Source organism: Coffea arabica, chromosome 11e, assembly GCF_036785885.1.
Source record: "Coffea arabica cultivar ET-39 chromosome 11e, Coffea Arabica ET-39 HiFi, whole genome shotgun sequence".
In the NCBI taxonomy this organism is placed as follows: domain Eukaryota; kingdom Viridiplantae; phylum Streptophyta; class Magnoliopsida; order Gentianales; family Rubiaceae; genus Coffea; species Coffea arabica.
In genome coordinates this window covers 50,839,656-50,855,713 of record NC_092331.1, presented here as the reverse complement: position 1 = coordinate 50,855,713, position 16,058 = coordinate 50,839,656, and the positions used below count along the sequence as shown (strand labels likewise).

Genomic DNA, 16,058 nt, shown 5'->3' with positions numbered 1-16,058 from the left:
ATATGGGTCAATTTTATTTTTATTTTTGTTTTCATTTTCATTTTTGTAAAGATTATGTCTAGAAGAAAGGTGTGTAGAATTTAAAAATTCCAATTAAGGAAAATGAATGTTATTTGAAACAAACTATTAAGGTATAAAAAATGTTACTTAGGGTGGAGGGAGTGTTAGTGGGATGTGAAGAATATATGGACAATTTCCTCATCAAAGAATACTACACTTATTTCTTTTTCTTTATTATCATTTTTTAAGGCAATAGAAAATGGGGAAGTGGATTGCTGATTGTTTACTTCAACGTCAAATTTATTCTGAGGGAAAGATGTTTGGTGGAATTCTTGCAATTAGGCATAAACATCAAATCAAATGTCATTAGTTCTATTATATTGGTTGTTAGCTTTTGTAGCCAAACTAAATGTATTGAAGCAATTAAAATGCTGCCAAAGAGTGTCTTTATTTATAAAGTACTAGTCTAACTATGTAAGGTGGAAGAAAATAAATAATACTATGCATGATATCAAGGACTTGTATTCGAAATAATCTTACTTCTATCTAAAATTTCAAACCTAGTCACACATTTTAGCAGCTTCCTAAAATTGGGGTTTCTCTATTTGAAAAAGTGAATTTAAAGCTACCAGTTTGAATAATGAATTTAACATTGCCCCTTGAGATGGTGATTTTTTTTTTAATAGTGTAAGTATGAAGTCTTGACCCGAGATCTATCACTTACACTCTCTCCCTTCATACCACTCAACTCATCCATTTCCTCTGTCCCTGAGATGGTGATTTTAACTCCCCTTTAAATTGTTGATAACTTTTTTTATGTAAAGTAATTCACCCAAAAAAGAGAAAGAAAAAGAAAAAAAGAAGAGAAAGAGAAAGAAAAAGAAAAAGATAGAGAAAAAGAAAGAAAGACAAAGAAAAGAAAAAAAAGTTTTCCATCTTAAAAATTTTTCCTACAACTTTTACAGTAAACTACAACAAAATTCTAGGTTAACACCCAAAAAACTCATTTGCCAAACGGAGCCTTATGCTTAGTGAGCTTTTTTCGGACTGAATGGGCTGAGTTCGGGCTGATTCGACCCTATTGACAGTTTTGTTCAAATCCGGAATCTCTCACTTACACTCTCTCCCTCCCTACCATCCAATCCATCCTTCACCCCTATCCTTGAGATGGTATTTTAACTCCCTTTTAAATTTGCTGATAACTTTTTTTATGTAAAATAATTCACCAGAATTATTTAAGCCATGTTATATTCCAATTCGGTGTTAAATTTCATCCATCATTTTTACTTAAAACCCTTCGCGATACACATATTTCCATTCTCAATATTTTAAGTCACTTTGCTTTGTTTTTATGGCTTAGTGAAATGAATGTATGCAAAAGGTGATAAATATCTCCAACCATATTTGGAGAATTCACTTCTTCTCACAAAGCTATTGAAAAATCCCAAGTTGCACTTTTATTTTTGTGACTTCTTCTTTTGTGCGCCCTTACATATGTAATAGAGTTCACCTACAAATAATGACCCTAAAAATATGATACGTCTAAACCATAGATACAAATATAGGACTCCTAAAATTTGCCATAGATCAAAACATGGGCCTCCTGACTAAAAACTAGGATACAAACATGGGACTTCTAAAAATTAGGACATACTCCTAAAAATTGAAATTGCGATGGATACAAATATAAGACTCCTAAAATTAGGATATACGTCACAAGTTTGTGTCCATAAGGCTAAGTGGACAATTATCCTATGCCTCCCTAAATACTAATCAATATCTTTTTTTTTTCTTTTAATGGAAGGTATTAAATTTAGGGTTAATTACATTGACCTCCCTTCAAGTCAAGCCAAATTACCAATCAAGCCTCAAATTTTGAGTAAATAACAGTCTCGCCCTTTGAATGACCAAACGTTTAACAAAAAGCTCCCTAGCATCTATAGACGTTAGATAATCTGTCGATGTCAGCAATGAATTATTTGAGAGCCCAAAAATGCCCTTTCCTAACAAATTAGAAAATAAAAAAAGCTTAAATTAGAAATTTTAACAAAATTGAAAATATAGCTGAAATTAAAAAAATACTTGGAACAAATTATAAAGAAAAAAACTCAACTTCTTATATCAAACATAAAAGGAAAGCAAAAACATAATCAAATATCAAGCACGTTGTCTTCTAATCATATTAAAAGATCAAAACCAAAAAGCACTTGTTTTTTTGCTTGAACATATCCAGTAATTTCATTTTATCAAAAGAAATACTAATACTAAAAAGAAAACAGCGGCAAAACTGAACCAAAACGGAGCGACCAATCGAGTCCACTACAATCACCTTCTTCTACCATTCCTACTTCCCTTTCTGGCTCACCAGCCCACCTGCTCCAACCACAACCACTATCTCCATTTTTTTGCTTCTCGGTCTTCTTCACTGTCAAAAGTAATGTCCAAATTCATGCATCAGTCAAATACTAGGAGTACGGGTACCTGCACTCATAGATAAATAAAATTAAATCCATACAACTCAAATCCAATTAAAAGTTATAGGCATCCAAAAGGTAAGAAGGGAATCATCTCTTGTGGTGGAGTTCTCTTTATTTGTAAAGTTCATGTAGTTATGTGGTAATTTTTGCAATTTCAAATCTCATGGGAGACTTTGTTGTTTGTGGGGTTTTTTTTTCTTGGTTTTTTGTATTCTGAGTTTCATGTGAATAACTTTGGTATATAGTTTGTAGATTTTGGTCTTAGATGATTTACTCTTTCTTTAGGCTCATTCGGCAGCATTATAGGCGTTTTTGGAATTTAAAATTGCAATCTATATGAAAAATCTAGTCTTGAGTGTGAACTTTGCTAAAACCCGTCATCGTACTACTGTAGCCGGCCACAGCGGGCTGCAAGACTTCTTATCTAGGCTCATTTGGCAGCATTGTGGGCATTTTGGATTCTAGAATTGCAACCTATATAAACAAAATCTAATATCCAAGCTTGAGTGCGAGCTTCGCTAAATCCGTTCATCATACAATGGTGGCCGGCAACCACGAGCTGCGAATCATAGTGTCAATAGTTGCAGTCATGGTGCCTCTTTGAAAGCTTCTAGAAAAATTTTGCGAGGAAGGAGATGACGTAAGAAATGGATGAAAAAATAACTTAACAAGAAATAGAAAATAAAATAAAAAGAGGTATATCCGTGTATATACTGCTTTTTTGTAACCAGGTAGTTTAAACTTATGGGCATTTGGTCTTTTCACAGGCTCTATTTTAACTTATTTAATAGGAGTTATGTATAAGGGGATATTTGTTATTTGGTTAAACCTTGAGGTTTGATTGGTAGTTTGGTCAAATCTCGATGGAGGTTAATGTAATTAACCCTTAAATTTAAGATCTCCTACTTACAACCCTTCTTACATTAAGATCTAGCGCAACCCTCCCCCACTAGACTAATCAATATCTAATCATTGTGTTAAGCAATAAAAGAAATGATCAAAATCTAAACTTACTCAATTAACAGAAATTGAGGATAATTGCAAGGAATTGGCGTGGAGAGATAGTGAAAGCCAAAGGCATCGCGGCGAGGAGAAGAGGAGAAGCAGCCATAGAGGAAGCTTTAGCAGTAAGGAGTGCGCTGGAAATGGCCAAAGCTGCAGGATGGACAAGAATAGAGATCCATATTTGACTGCAGAAATGTAGTGAGCCTAATCAACACAGACAATGTGCAAGAATGTAAACTACAAACAATCCTGAAAGACATTGAGGACCTAAAGAAGAGTTTTGAATGTTGTTTGTTTTTGTTTGTTCCCAGGACTGCTAATGGTTGTAGCCATGCTATGGCTCAATTTGCAGTCAAGGATTAATGAATGGGAAGGTTCATTCCCATCTTGGCTATCAGTGTTAGTTAGAAAGGATATGGGGGTAGTTACCTCTTTTTGTAATTAGCTCTTGTATTATCAAGTGTTAATATTTATAAAATTGGTATCGTTTATCAAAAAAAAAAAAAACAAAAGTTATGTATAAGGGGATATTTGTTATTTGGTTAAACCTTGAGGTTTGATTGATAGTTTGATCAAACCTCGAGGGAGGTTAATGTAATTAATTCTTAAATTTAAGATTTCTTACTTACAGTACGATCTAGTTGCAACCCTCCCCCACTAGACTAACAATATCTAATCATTGTATTAAGCAATAAAAGAAATGATCAAAATCTAAACTTATCGTAAGCATGCTAGATTAGTAATTTGGATTTAGCTCCTATCTTCAGCTCTTCAACATGCTGCAATTTCTACTTTCTTCCAAATGACAATGAAGCTTCGTATAAAGTATAAACAATATATCGGCCATTGTTTTTTTCCTGATATTCACAAGTGGCTACAGCTCAATCGGCAAACATTTGTGAACTTTTTATTGGCTGATTTCATAACCAACTTTGTTGGCTTATGGACGGTCAAAATTTGGCAAAGATTTGGCTGCAATTAGCCCAATAATTTGTTGTTGATCCTCCTCAGTTTCAAAGATTCGCAACCAAATCTTCACAAAATTAATTGTCACAAAGAAATACAGATGTTATGAAAATCACAGTGGTGAGTTGTCACGCATTGTAGAGGAATCAGATGTTTATTTTTATTAAAATATTTAAAATCCTACTATATAAGTAAGATGAAATTTTCTCAATTCTTTAATAAAACCAATTTTCTATCACACTCACATTTCGTAAACGTATACGTTTCTGGTATGTCCTTCTTAAAGCCCGATTAGATTTCTTTAGAGTGAATTGCACAGCCGGTCCCTCAACTGTTACATGTTATACACTTTTGACCCCTAAGGCTATATTTTGTATTGTTTAAGTCCTTAAATAAATTAATATGTAAGCTTTTGACCCTTCTGTCAATTTCTGTTGTTTGGCCAAATCGAATGGTGGGACAAAATTGTCCTTCCACAAAAAATAAACAATGAGAAGATGAGCAAAGAGATTACACTATCATATTTCTTATCATTCTTACTGAATATCATAAAAATTGGGGCTACAGGATGGGAAAATTCACGAGGAAAAAAAGAAAAAATAGCCAAAAACTCATCATCCTTTGTTTTTCATTTTTTCGTTAAGGGACTATTTTGCCACTTCATTCCATTAGCTCAAACAACGGGGATTGATAGAAGGGCTAAAATCTTACACATTAATTTGTTTAAAAGTTCAAACACTACGTAGTACAATTTAGGGGTCAAAAGTATACAAAAGTAATAGTTTAAGGGCCGGCCGGACATTTCTCTGCACAAAAGGGTAACAAAGGAGAAATTCAGACGGTAACCTCAGGGCTACTCCAATGTTCGAGTCAACAAAGAATGTAGACTCAGCATCAAAGGGTTTCCGGTAACATCTAAAAATCCCATCTGTATTCACGATGAAATTTTCAATTGTTTCTACAACTCTTAAGATGTTTGGTGTTAATAAATTTATTCCCTATAGAAGCCAAATATGAATTGAATCCGACAATGACGTTCGAATCGCTGATCAAATTTCTTAACTAGATATTGAGAAAAATGAAATCCAGTTTGCTACATAATTAGGAGTCTATTCGTACAATGCTCTAGTTTTCTGTTTCTGGATTCTTGGTAAGATGTGTTTTATACGTAAATATATTTCTCAAGATATTACATTTTCATACAAAATATTTTTTGCCTATTAAATGTTAAACAAGTATTACATGAAAAAACTCTAAAGATGGAAGGTTGGCTAAGTAACTGTATATTTTATCAAAGTTACAACTGCAAGAAGATGAAATTTTGTATGAATTTATCAAACCAGGGCATGAAACCAAACTTAGCAAAGCATTTGCTAAAACATGCTCGTTTGCAGCTATTGTGAAAGAGATTCTGGACAACAATTTAAAGATCTCTTAGACTAAATTCGTATATTTGCATAGAAAATTAGGTGGGGCTAAAATAATACCTTAACATTCTCCAAGAGTAGTTTCAAGTATATGCAAGTTGAAATTCTGAATCCAAACTTTCCTTTTCTTTACCAACACAATCAATTTCTAATTCCAATCCAACCATCATATTTGCCCACTTCATAATTTAACCTTCTTTCTCGTGCAACTTGAAAAAGTCTTTTTGTAGATTCCTCACTAAATCTTGGTTTAAGCTATTTCATGTGGCATGAATGGCTCAATTAATGATTAATCCAACCAGTTTATTACCCCATTTTCCATTGAAGAGTTGCAGGAATAGTGTGAATTAATTGATGGTTTTAGATTAGCACATTATATTAAAGGGATTTTTTTTTTTGACCATAAGACTATCGTCTTCCTAAGTTTTGTGCATTTATAAGCAAGTTTTCAGCCTCACAGAAATAAAATTTCATCAATGAAAATTAGGCAATGATCCATTCTTTGCCACCGACACATTCCTTAAAAGACTAATTGCTAAATCAAAATTTTGAACAATTTTGAAAAGAAACTTTCCAAGCAATATTTTGATGACTTCTTCTAGTCCAAGACTTTGAGAAGTTGGGATAATAGGAGAAAAGATACATTAATAAAAGCACAAATTTAAAAGGTAAATTGCAAATTAAAAATATGGATACTATAAATGTTATTCAGTTTCAGTACTTGTAAATCTTTTGTCTTAGTATTTTGTAATTATTCTTGCCATTCTGCTCTTTTCATGCTATATTATGATGAATTTAGTTGTCAATTTAACCTTTTATCTTCTTATTGGTGATTAACAGTTCTAAACGAACATGTATGTATTGTGACTTTTAATCATCATTAAATAAAAAGGACACAATATGAAACTTCAATCATCAATTAATAAGGACATAATGGGAATAAGAAAAACTAAGACCAAAATATTACTTACGCTTAAAACACCAAGATTTATGGTTCTTTTGTAATGGTAATGGATAGATAACTAAACTCTTTTGGTTCTTATGAGGATCAAACCATCTTCCGTGCAATTTTTTTTCTTTGGCTCTTTGGATGATCCATGGTGTATGATCATTCACATATGATTACGGATTTGACGAATATTTAATAGAATATTAAGCTCTTGGTCCCATCTCATCATCATTTTAATTACCAAGTCTGCATATATATGAAGCTGGAGTAATCAAATGCTAATCTTCCAGCTATACCATTTCCATTCGAGTGTGAAGTACCAATACCTGAGAAATGGAGAACAAGCACTGCAATCAATTAATGACTGAGGAAATTTGCTTGGATGGAAGCACAGTTAACGACCAAAACACTTCACTGAAAGCGTCAGGCAATCAAGAAAATCCAGATAATGGTCGAAAAGAAAAGGAAATGGCCGATAAAGTTCCATTCTACAAGCTGTTCTCCTTTGCCGATCCTGCTGACTATGTCCTAATGGTTGTTGGTACAATCGCAGCAGCTGGAGCTGGGATTTGTCTGTTCCTTACGACTGGGACACTGGGAGAGATGTTAAATTCGTTTGGTGAAACACTGGACAGAAAGCAAGTTGTACATGAAGTGTCAAAGGTATATATATTAAGCACTCCAGTTTAGCATACCAATTCTCAGTATTGTTGCAGTTTTCCATTTAAGAAATTAGAAAATATCTTCGACTTAACTTCTCTACTTCCATTCAGAAGTTATCTCAAAGCTAACTACATATGTGGTATATCTGGTAAATGCAAGTGTAAGTGCAGTATCTTGTGAAGTCCTGACTATGTAACGAGCAAAATGATCTTCAGGTATCTTCAAAGTATGTGTACTTGGCTCTGGGATTTGGAGCAGCATCGTTCTCTCGTAAGTTAATTTGATTACCTGAACTGTAATTTGCTCAACAGAACCGTGGTCTTTTTACAAGAGAAACTCAACAATGCCCCTTCTTGGCAGAGGTAGCTTGCTGGACAGTCACAGGACAGAGGCAGGCTGCTCGGATAAGAAGTTTATACCTGCAATCTTTATTAACGCAAGATATTGCATTTTTTGATAAAGACCCTAGTACAGGAGAGATTATTGAGAGGATATCAGTTGATACTATTACTATCCAAGATGCCATTGGTGAAAAGGTGTCAGTGCAAAAATACAGAACAAGAAGTTTTTAGCATCACTGAAGCATAATATGTTACTTTCCTTTTTGATGCAAATAACAGGTCGGAAGATTCATACAGTTGTCGGCTTCTGTTGTTGGAGGCTTTGCCTCAGCTTTTAACAAGGGTTGGTTGCTCTCCTTGGTCTTGTTATCTTCAATTCCGCCACTCATCCTTACGTCCTCTGTAACGATCATCCAACCAGCGAAACAAGCATCCCGCGGACAAGCAGCCTATTCAGTAGCAGCAACAGTGGTTGAACAGACTCTTAGCTCAATTAGAACGGTAAGAATAATTTAAGAATAGTTCTGCAATGGAATTTGTTTAAGCCTATTGTTTTCCTGACTATTGAACTTGCTTTTGGAATTTAGGTTGCATCTTTTACAGGGGAGAAGCAAGCAATTGCCAAATATGGCAAATCCCTAAATAAAGCTTACAATTCAGGAGTGCAAGAGGGATTGGCAGCTGGTTTCGGTTTTGGTCTTTTCATGTTCTTTTACTACTGTATTTATGCCTTAGCCATATGGTTTGGATCCAAAATGATTGCCGAAAAACAATATTCTGGAGGAGATGTCCTGAATGTAACGCTTTCTGTGCTAACTGGATCCTTGTAAGTAACATTTTTCTTTTTGTCTATGCGTGTTTAGATGCCATGCCTGAAGAGGTTGCATTTTTTGGGGTTGATGGCCTGATGTTGGTTAACGTGATCGTATGAGTCCTTAATTGCTAACAAATTTCTGATCATTTTGATTTTCTGCCAGTTTTGTTGGGCAAGCATCCCCTTGCTTGAGTGCATTTGCATCAGGACAATCTGTAGGTTTTAAAATATATCAGATAATGAAGAGAAAGCCAGATATCAGTCCTTCCAATTCAGATGGACTGAAATTAGATAATATGACCGGCACTATAGAATTGAAGGATATCTATTTCAGTTATCCAGCAAGGCTACATGAACAGATATTTAGTGGATTTTCTCTCTTCATACCAAGTGGAACAACTACAGCATTGGTTGGACAAAGTGGACAAGAAAAATCAACCGTTCTCAGCCTTATCGAGAGGTTTTATGATCCTCAAGCAGGTGAAGTTCTGATAGATGATATTAATATCAAAGAATTTCAGCTCAAGTGGATCAGAAGCAAAATTGGTCTTGTCAGCCAGGAACCTGTATTGTTTGCCCTGAGCATTAGGGATAATATTGCATATGGAAAGGATAACGCAAGTCCCGAAGAAATACAAGCTGCTGCAGAACATGCCAATGCTGCTAAGTTCATTGACAAATTACCTCAGGTTTAGCTTTGAGACCCTTACCTGGATGGCAAGAACTTATGTTTGTAGAGGTGCACTCTTTCAAAACTGTTACAAAATACAAATCACGGTCGAAGTCTTGGCACGTAATGTAGGCTTTTCTTTAGCTGCATGATGTTAAACCCTGCACCAACAGGTAAAATTAAAGACAATACTAAGAACTTGCAGTAGTAAGACATAAAAAAAATTCTCTCTCACAGCCTTCTCCAAAATGAGTTCTTTTGAACTGGCCCAGATACCGACAACAAAAATTCAGCAGTAGAATCCGCAGAAGTTTTTTTCAACTTAAACCTTGCATTCTCATAATTTCCTTTTTGTTCAATTGTGCTTTAACAGCTTCTCTTTTGACATTTTTAAGCGTACTTATATGCTCAGGGACTAGACACGATGGTTGGTTCGCATGGAATTCAGATGTCAGGGGGGCAAAAGCAGAGAATTGCCATAGCTAGAGCAATTTTGAAAGACCCCAGAATTCTACTATTGGATGAAGCCACAAGTGCTCCTGATGCAGAATCTGAGAGGACTTTGCAAGAAGCTCTGGATGGGGTTATGGTCAACCGAACAACTGTCATTGTGGCACATCGTTTGAGCACTGTGAAGAATGCAGATGAAATTGCTGTTATTGATCAAGGAAAGATCGTTGAAAAAGGTTGGTGCTTCTGAAGTATACTACCTCAATGATTTGCTGATAGGTAAAAATGACGGTTTGGAACAAACTATGGAGAGCTAAAATCTTTTGTAGATAGCTAAGTCTCATGTTTTGATAGTATTAGTTCACTAGTAGACATATTTCGCATCCTCCATCACTTGCTTCTCTAGGACACTCTCTTGCAAACCCTTCATATTGCTTTGGGTTTGGATGATTAATACCATCACAATGCTAATGTAACTTTTAATTATCTGTCTTAAAAGGCTTGTGCACTGAAATTCACTAACTGAAATTAGTGACTAGTCAAGTTTTTCAAATTGAAGGATGTCCCGCAGCTTTCAAAAACTTAACGTAGGTGCTTGGTATCTTTTCTGAGTCCATCGAGAAAGGGTTCTCACATTGCCAGATATTACCTGAAGAATAATCATACTTTAGACCTTTTCTGCAGCTAAAATTACTTGTTTCTCGGTCCATTAGGCCGGTAAAAATGCTTATATCCGATTCAATCCTTTCGAACTTTCAGGTTCGCATACTGAGCTACTACAAGATCCTGAAGGAGCATATTCCCAGCTCATACGGCAACAACAGCTTAATAAAGGACCAGATGATGGCATTGTCGATAATCATGATAAATCAGAGATCAAAGTAGATTCTGGAAGACATTTGAACCAGAGAATTTCCTATCTGGAATCCACAAGTCAGTGCTCATCTGTAGTAGGTAGCAGCAGCCGTCACTCATTCTCCATTTCAATTGATATGCCAGAAACAGAAGTGGGAGAATCAAAAAAATCAGTTTCCATGCCATCAAAAATGGAACAACAAGTTCCACTTTACCGCTTGGCCTATCTTAACAAACCAGAAATTCCAGAACTATTGCTTGGTTCCTTGGCAGCTGTTATTACTGGTTCAATGTTGCCAATTCTTGGGGTAATTCTATCAAGAGGAATCAAGACATTCTATGACCCTGCTCATGAACTTCATAAGAATTCAAGATTCTGGGCATTAATGTTAGTAGTTCTTGGGGTGGCTTCCTTGTTGGCAACACCATTAAAAGCATACTATTTTGCTGTGGCAGGATGTAAGCTAATCAAACGTATTCGATTGAAGTGCTTTGAGAAAATAGTTTATATGGACATAAGTTGGTTTGACAGGGAGGAGAATTCAAGTGGTAGAATTGGCTCCCAGCTTTCAATTGATGCAACATCTGTGGGAAGTCTAGTCGGTGAATCACTTTCCATGCTTGTTCAGAACAGTGCAACAGGTTTTGCAGGCCTACTTATTGGTTTTGCAGCAAGCTGGCGGTTATCTCTGATAGTAATATCCATGTTACCATTGATTGGCTTCAATGGGTATATGTACTCGAAAGCCTTGAGTGGATATAGTGCTAATGCAAAGGTTTGTCCAAAACTTGATTTTTGTAGACAGAATTCTTAAGCAAATTGCTTGGAAAGAGTATTGGTGTTGACTTTTGACTTGGTTAAAGGAAATCAGAACTCGTGTTTGCTTTCAAGATTGTTAGCATAGACACTAAACAAACTTATTTTTAATTCTGAAGAACCAGAGGATATCTACTATGAATCATATGTTATGACTAGGTATATACTTTGTTTCTGCCATAAATTGATATAGTCCTTCAATTTGGAGAAATTTGATTAACTATCTATAGGAAGAAGCATTAGTTTATCGTTTATGGTTGAGCAGAAACTAGTTATGCTTTCACAAATGAAATAGTCCTACAACTAGTATGTGCTGATAATTTCCAGAGTTAGTAAGCAGTAGGGAAAATGTAAAACAATATGAGATAAGTTTCAAAGCTGGTTGGGTATGTTCAAATTAAGGGAGTCAAGTATTTGATTATGGATTAGAGGATCGTGCAATAAAAGTTGAAATTCCATTCTGTTTGCAGAAGTTATACGAGGAAGCCACTCAAGTAGCCATTGATGCAGTCAGAAGTATTAGGACAGTTGCATCCCTTTCTGCAGAGGATAAGGTGATATCCTTGTATGAGAAGAAATGTAACGGCCCTGCCACAACAGGAATAAAACGAGGATTGTATGGTGCTGTAGGATACGGTTTGTCCATGTTCCTCCTGTATTCTATCTATGCAACCATTTTCTATGCTGGAGCTCAATTTGTTGAGGCTGGCAAGATAACCTTTAGTGACGTTTTCCAGGTAAGATACGCAATGGCATTTTCCTTTATCATTTTTCTAGCTACCAAATAATACAGTGATTTATATCTTTTCTGTTGCAATTGATCATCTTCCAATTCACGTAATTGGTAGGTTTTTTATGGCTTGACCATGGCTGCCATTGCTATATCTCAATCAAGTAAACTTAGTCCAGACTCTAGCAAAGCAAGAAGTGGTGCTGCTTCCATCTTTGCACTGCTTGACCTGAATTCACCTATAGACTCGAGCAAAACCTCAGGAATTACATTAGACAATGTGAAGGGAGAAATACTATTTCAGCATGTCAGCTTCAAATATCCAAATAGACCTGATGTTCAGATTCTTAAAGATCTTTGTTTGGCTATTGAGTCTTGCCAGGTAAATTTTCGTGAGTGGATTTCTGTTGCTGAAGTTTTTAAATGTACTTGGTTGCATCCTTTGCCGTGCATTTTTCTGGCAAAAGAAGCTGGTTTCTCATCACCTCTCTAATCCGAAAGAGAAACATGAAGTGAAATTAACAATCTTCATCTCAATGTTTAGACACTTGCTCTGGTTGGAGATAGTGGGAGTGGAAAATCTACTGTCATTTCACTACTGCAAAGATTTTATGATCCTGATTCTGGTGAAATCACACTAGATGGAATGGAACTAAGAACACTGAATTTGAAATGGTTAAGGCAGCAGATGGGATTAGTAAGTCAGGAACCTGTTTTATTTAATGGCACAATCCGTGCTAACATTGCATATGGCAAAGAAGGTAGTGCCGCAGAAGCTGAAATCATATCTGCAGCAGAAAAAGCAAATGCTCACAATTTTGTCAGCAGTTTACAACAGGTCTGAGCACTACTCTCACTTGTTGAGCTTGTGTTAACATTCAAGCAAATCCATCTATCTCAATTCAGTACAAAAAAAAAAAAAATTGATTAGTTATGTTTTCTGATTATGGATCACTATTATTAGAAAGGTCCAAGACACTTTAAATTCCTTAGACCAATGCAAAAAACAGTTTCCCTTAATTAACTTCACACTCTTTGTTTTCAACGTCTCATACTCTTGCTGTCCAATACTATACCTTCCTTGTTTAGTTGAAAGAGCTACGTTGATTCACTACAAAAAGGCAAAAAAAAAATTTCAGGGCTACGACACAATAATAGGTGAAAGAGGGAAACAATTATCAGGTGGCCAGAAGCAAAGAGTGGCCATTGCCCGAGCAATTATAAAGTCCCCCAAGATTTTACTTCTTGATGAGGCCACTAGTTCTCTTGATGCTGAATCTGAAAATGTAGCTCAAGATGCATTGGTTCAAGCTATGGAGGGTAAAACCACAATAGTGGTGACACACAGGCTCTCCACAATTAAGGGCGCAGACTTGATTGCAGTTGTTAAAAATGGTGTGATTCAGGAGAAAGGGAACCATGAAAGCTTGATTAGTATAGCAGATGGCATCTATGCTTCTCTTGTAGAACAATATGCCTGTGCTCCATCTACATGAAGCTACGATATGAGAAGGTTCCACAGTCAGTGTTTTGTGGTTCTGGCCCAATTTTCTAGTTTTAACCCTTAGTTTTGATTTGATGCCTTATTGTAACCTGCAATGATTTCCTTCCTTTTAGGATTTCCTGTGTAACAGTGACTGAACTGCTAGCAATTTGTACATATATATATATATATATATATATATATATATATCCACGTTCACTGTATTGGTATTCATATTCCAGTCCATCTAATGAATTAGACTGTATTATCATATGGGTTAATTACACTTTGCCCCTGAACTTGAGGGTGTATAACATTTTGCCCTCCTAAACTCAAGATATATACACTTTACCCCTTTAGGATGACGGGGTTTTATGTATCCAAATAGTTGTGTAATGATGGGTCATGCGACCAGTGTGGTCAAAAACCGGAAAAGAAATGATATTTACTTATTTTTGGTGTAAAATTTGATTGAAATTGAGTTTACCTTCTTCATAGGATCGAAAGGAGAATTAATCAAAGATTACATATGTTTCTTTTATGTACATTAAGGATTTATGAACAAGAAAAAAATCTATAATCAAACACATACATCGAAAAAAAGGGGTACTTGATTGAGGGGATATAGAACGAAGGCTTCCAATATTGGTAGTAGAAGGAAAACAAATCAATATAGCCACTTAATTTTTTTGGACTTTTATGTTTAATCTTATATTGATGATAGAGGATAAAAAGAGAGCATGATATGAATTTCAGTTTCAGTTTTAGGCTTACAATGATTTTAGACTGTGTCTAAAAATTATCATTGTCTAGAACACAATATTTAGATGGTTCGCTTGATAACCAAATTCAGCAATCAAATATCAATCAATGTTTTGGATGGACGCCAGATTCTTTAACTGAAGAATAAAAGACTCCAATTTTTTTTACTTAGTAAGTAATGCTGATATTTGATTTCTTTTGTCATTTAATTTGTTTTACAAATCAAATAGGGGCAACATAGGATATTCATTAGACTTTTTGTGCTTACATCACCATTTGTTATTAAAACATATTTTTAGGGGAGGTTTCTCTAATTTTGCAAACCTTAAGAGAGGTGGCTGCAATCATTACAAACCCTAGAGGAGGTTTCTGAAATTATCCCTTATTTTTCTTACAACCCGTTAAAGTTTCACGAAATTTTTGTTGAAATTTGTTAGGAGAGTTTGGATGTGAGTAATTACCCAAAAAAAAAAAAAAAAATTGGCGGGCAGCATATATTTTACGTTACCCCTACATGACTTCTTTCATTTGTTTTTTGGTCCAAACTTTTGGGTAGATCACAGAGCAGACATCTAAATATACAATTTGGTTTCAGCTTCCACTCAACTGAAAAAAAAAAAGATGTTTATGATTTGGCATAAATTTTGCTGGGAGGGGCGATGGTCTTATTTCAGGAATGCAACACCTAGTAGTTATGCCTTGTTTTGCAGACAAATTTTTTGCCAAGTTTGTCTGTTACAAGTTTTTTAAAAACTTTAGTTACAGTAATCTTAAAAAACTTCTAAAAATTTTTAAATTATACACTTCAAAATATTTAAAAAAAACACACTTCAAAAATTTTTTAAAAAACTTCTACAGTAAGTTACAGTAAAGTTTTAGACAAACACCCAAAAAACTCACTTGTCAAACAGGGATTTAAATCGACAAAAAAGGGCTAAGAAATCTTGAAAGGAGGTCGCACTTTAGAACTGTGACCTTCTTTGCCATACTAAAAAGAAAAAAAATGCAAAAATACTATTACTTAATATACTTCTTAAACCATTTAGATATTAGTTAATATATTGTATTATCAAACACTATGGATACTCCTTATTAATAGACATCAAACTTTATATTGTTAAAGTTAGATGCAATGTGCTAAGAGTGGCCACGGTTCCAAAACTGCCAGTTTCAATTCAAAATCGTAAATTTTCCTTTTTTTAAAAAAATGTGGAACTAGAACCGGTCCTTATAAGGATGGTTACAGTTACAACTCTGGAATCTCTAGTTCCGACTCCTTTCGTTACTGTTTCAATTTATTTTGGTTACTATTCCAGTTGTTTCTAATTACTATTTAATCACTAATGGTTACAAAATTTAATATAAAACAATATAACAATGTGTTTAGAATAAAAAGAAATTAAAGAACATGAATTTAGAAGAAAAAGCACTTTTATTATATTATTAGCTGACTGGAAAAAGAAAATGATACAATTTAATGAGAAAATACTTCATATCTATTAAACATTTTAACTAAAACAAAAGACAAATAATTTTCTTATTGGAATTGAAATAGAATAGGAAAAATATCTCAATTTTCTCATCAAATTAGTACATGCATATGTTTGCCCCCAAAAAAAAAAATATATTCTTATAATAGACGGTTCCGG

At 34.7% G+C, this 16,058-nt stretch overlaps 1 protein-coding gene across 1 annotated transcript; it reads left to right on the top strand.

The window, feature by feature from the left end:
• The first annotated feature begins 7,127 nt into the window (after positions 1–7,127).
• LOC113719599 (ABC transporter B family member 11) lies at positions 7,128–14,007 on the top strand. The gene is made up of 12 exons (XM_027244837.2): positions 7,128–7,487; positions 7,703–7,757; positions 7,848–8,023; positions 8,108–8,329; positions 8,416–8,654; positions 8,806–9,331; positions 9,725–9,998; positions 10,522–11,393; positions 11,905–12,171; positions 12,283–12,546; positions 12,709–13,002; positions 13,304–14,007. The coding sequence occupies exons 1-12, from the start codon at positions 7,158–7,160 to the stop codon at positions 13,658–13,660; spliced, it is 3,876 nt and encodes a 1,291-aa protein (XP_027100638.2). The 5' UTR covers positions 7,128–7,157; the 3' UTR covers positions 13,661–14,007.
• The last annotated feature ends 2,051 nt before the right edge of the window (positions 14,008–16,058 follow it).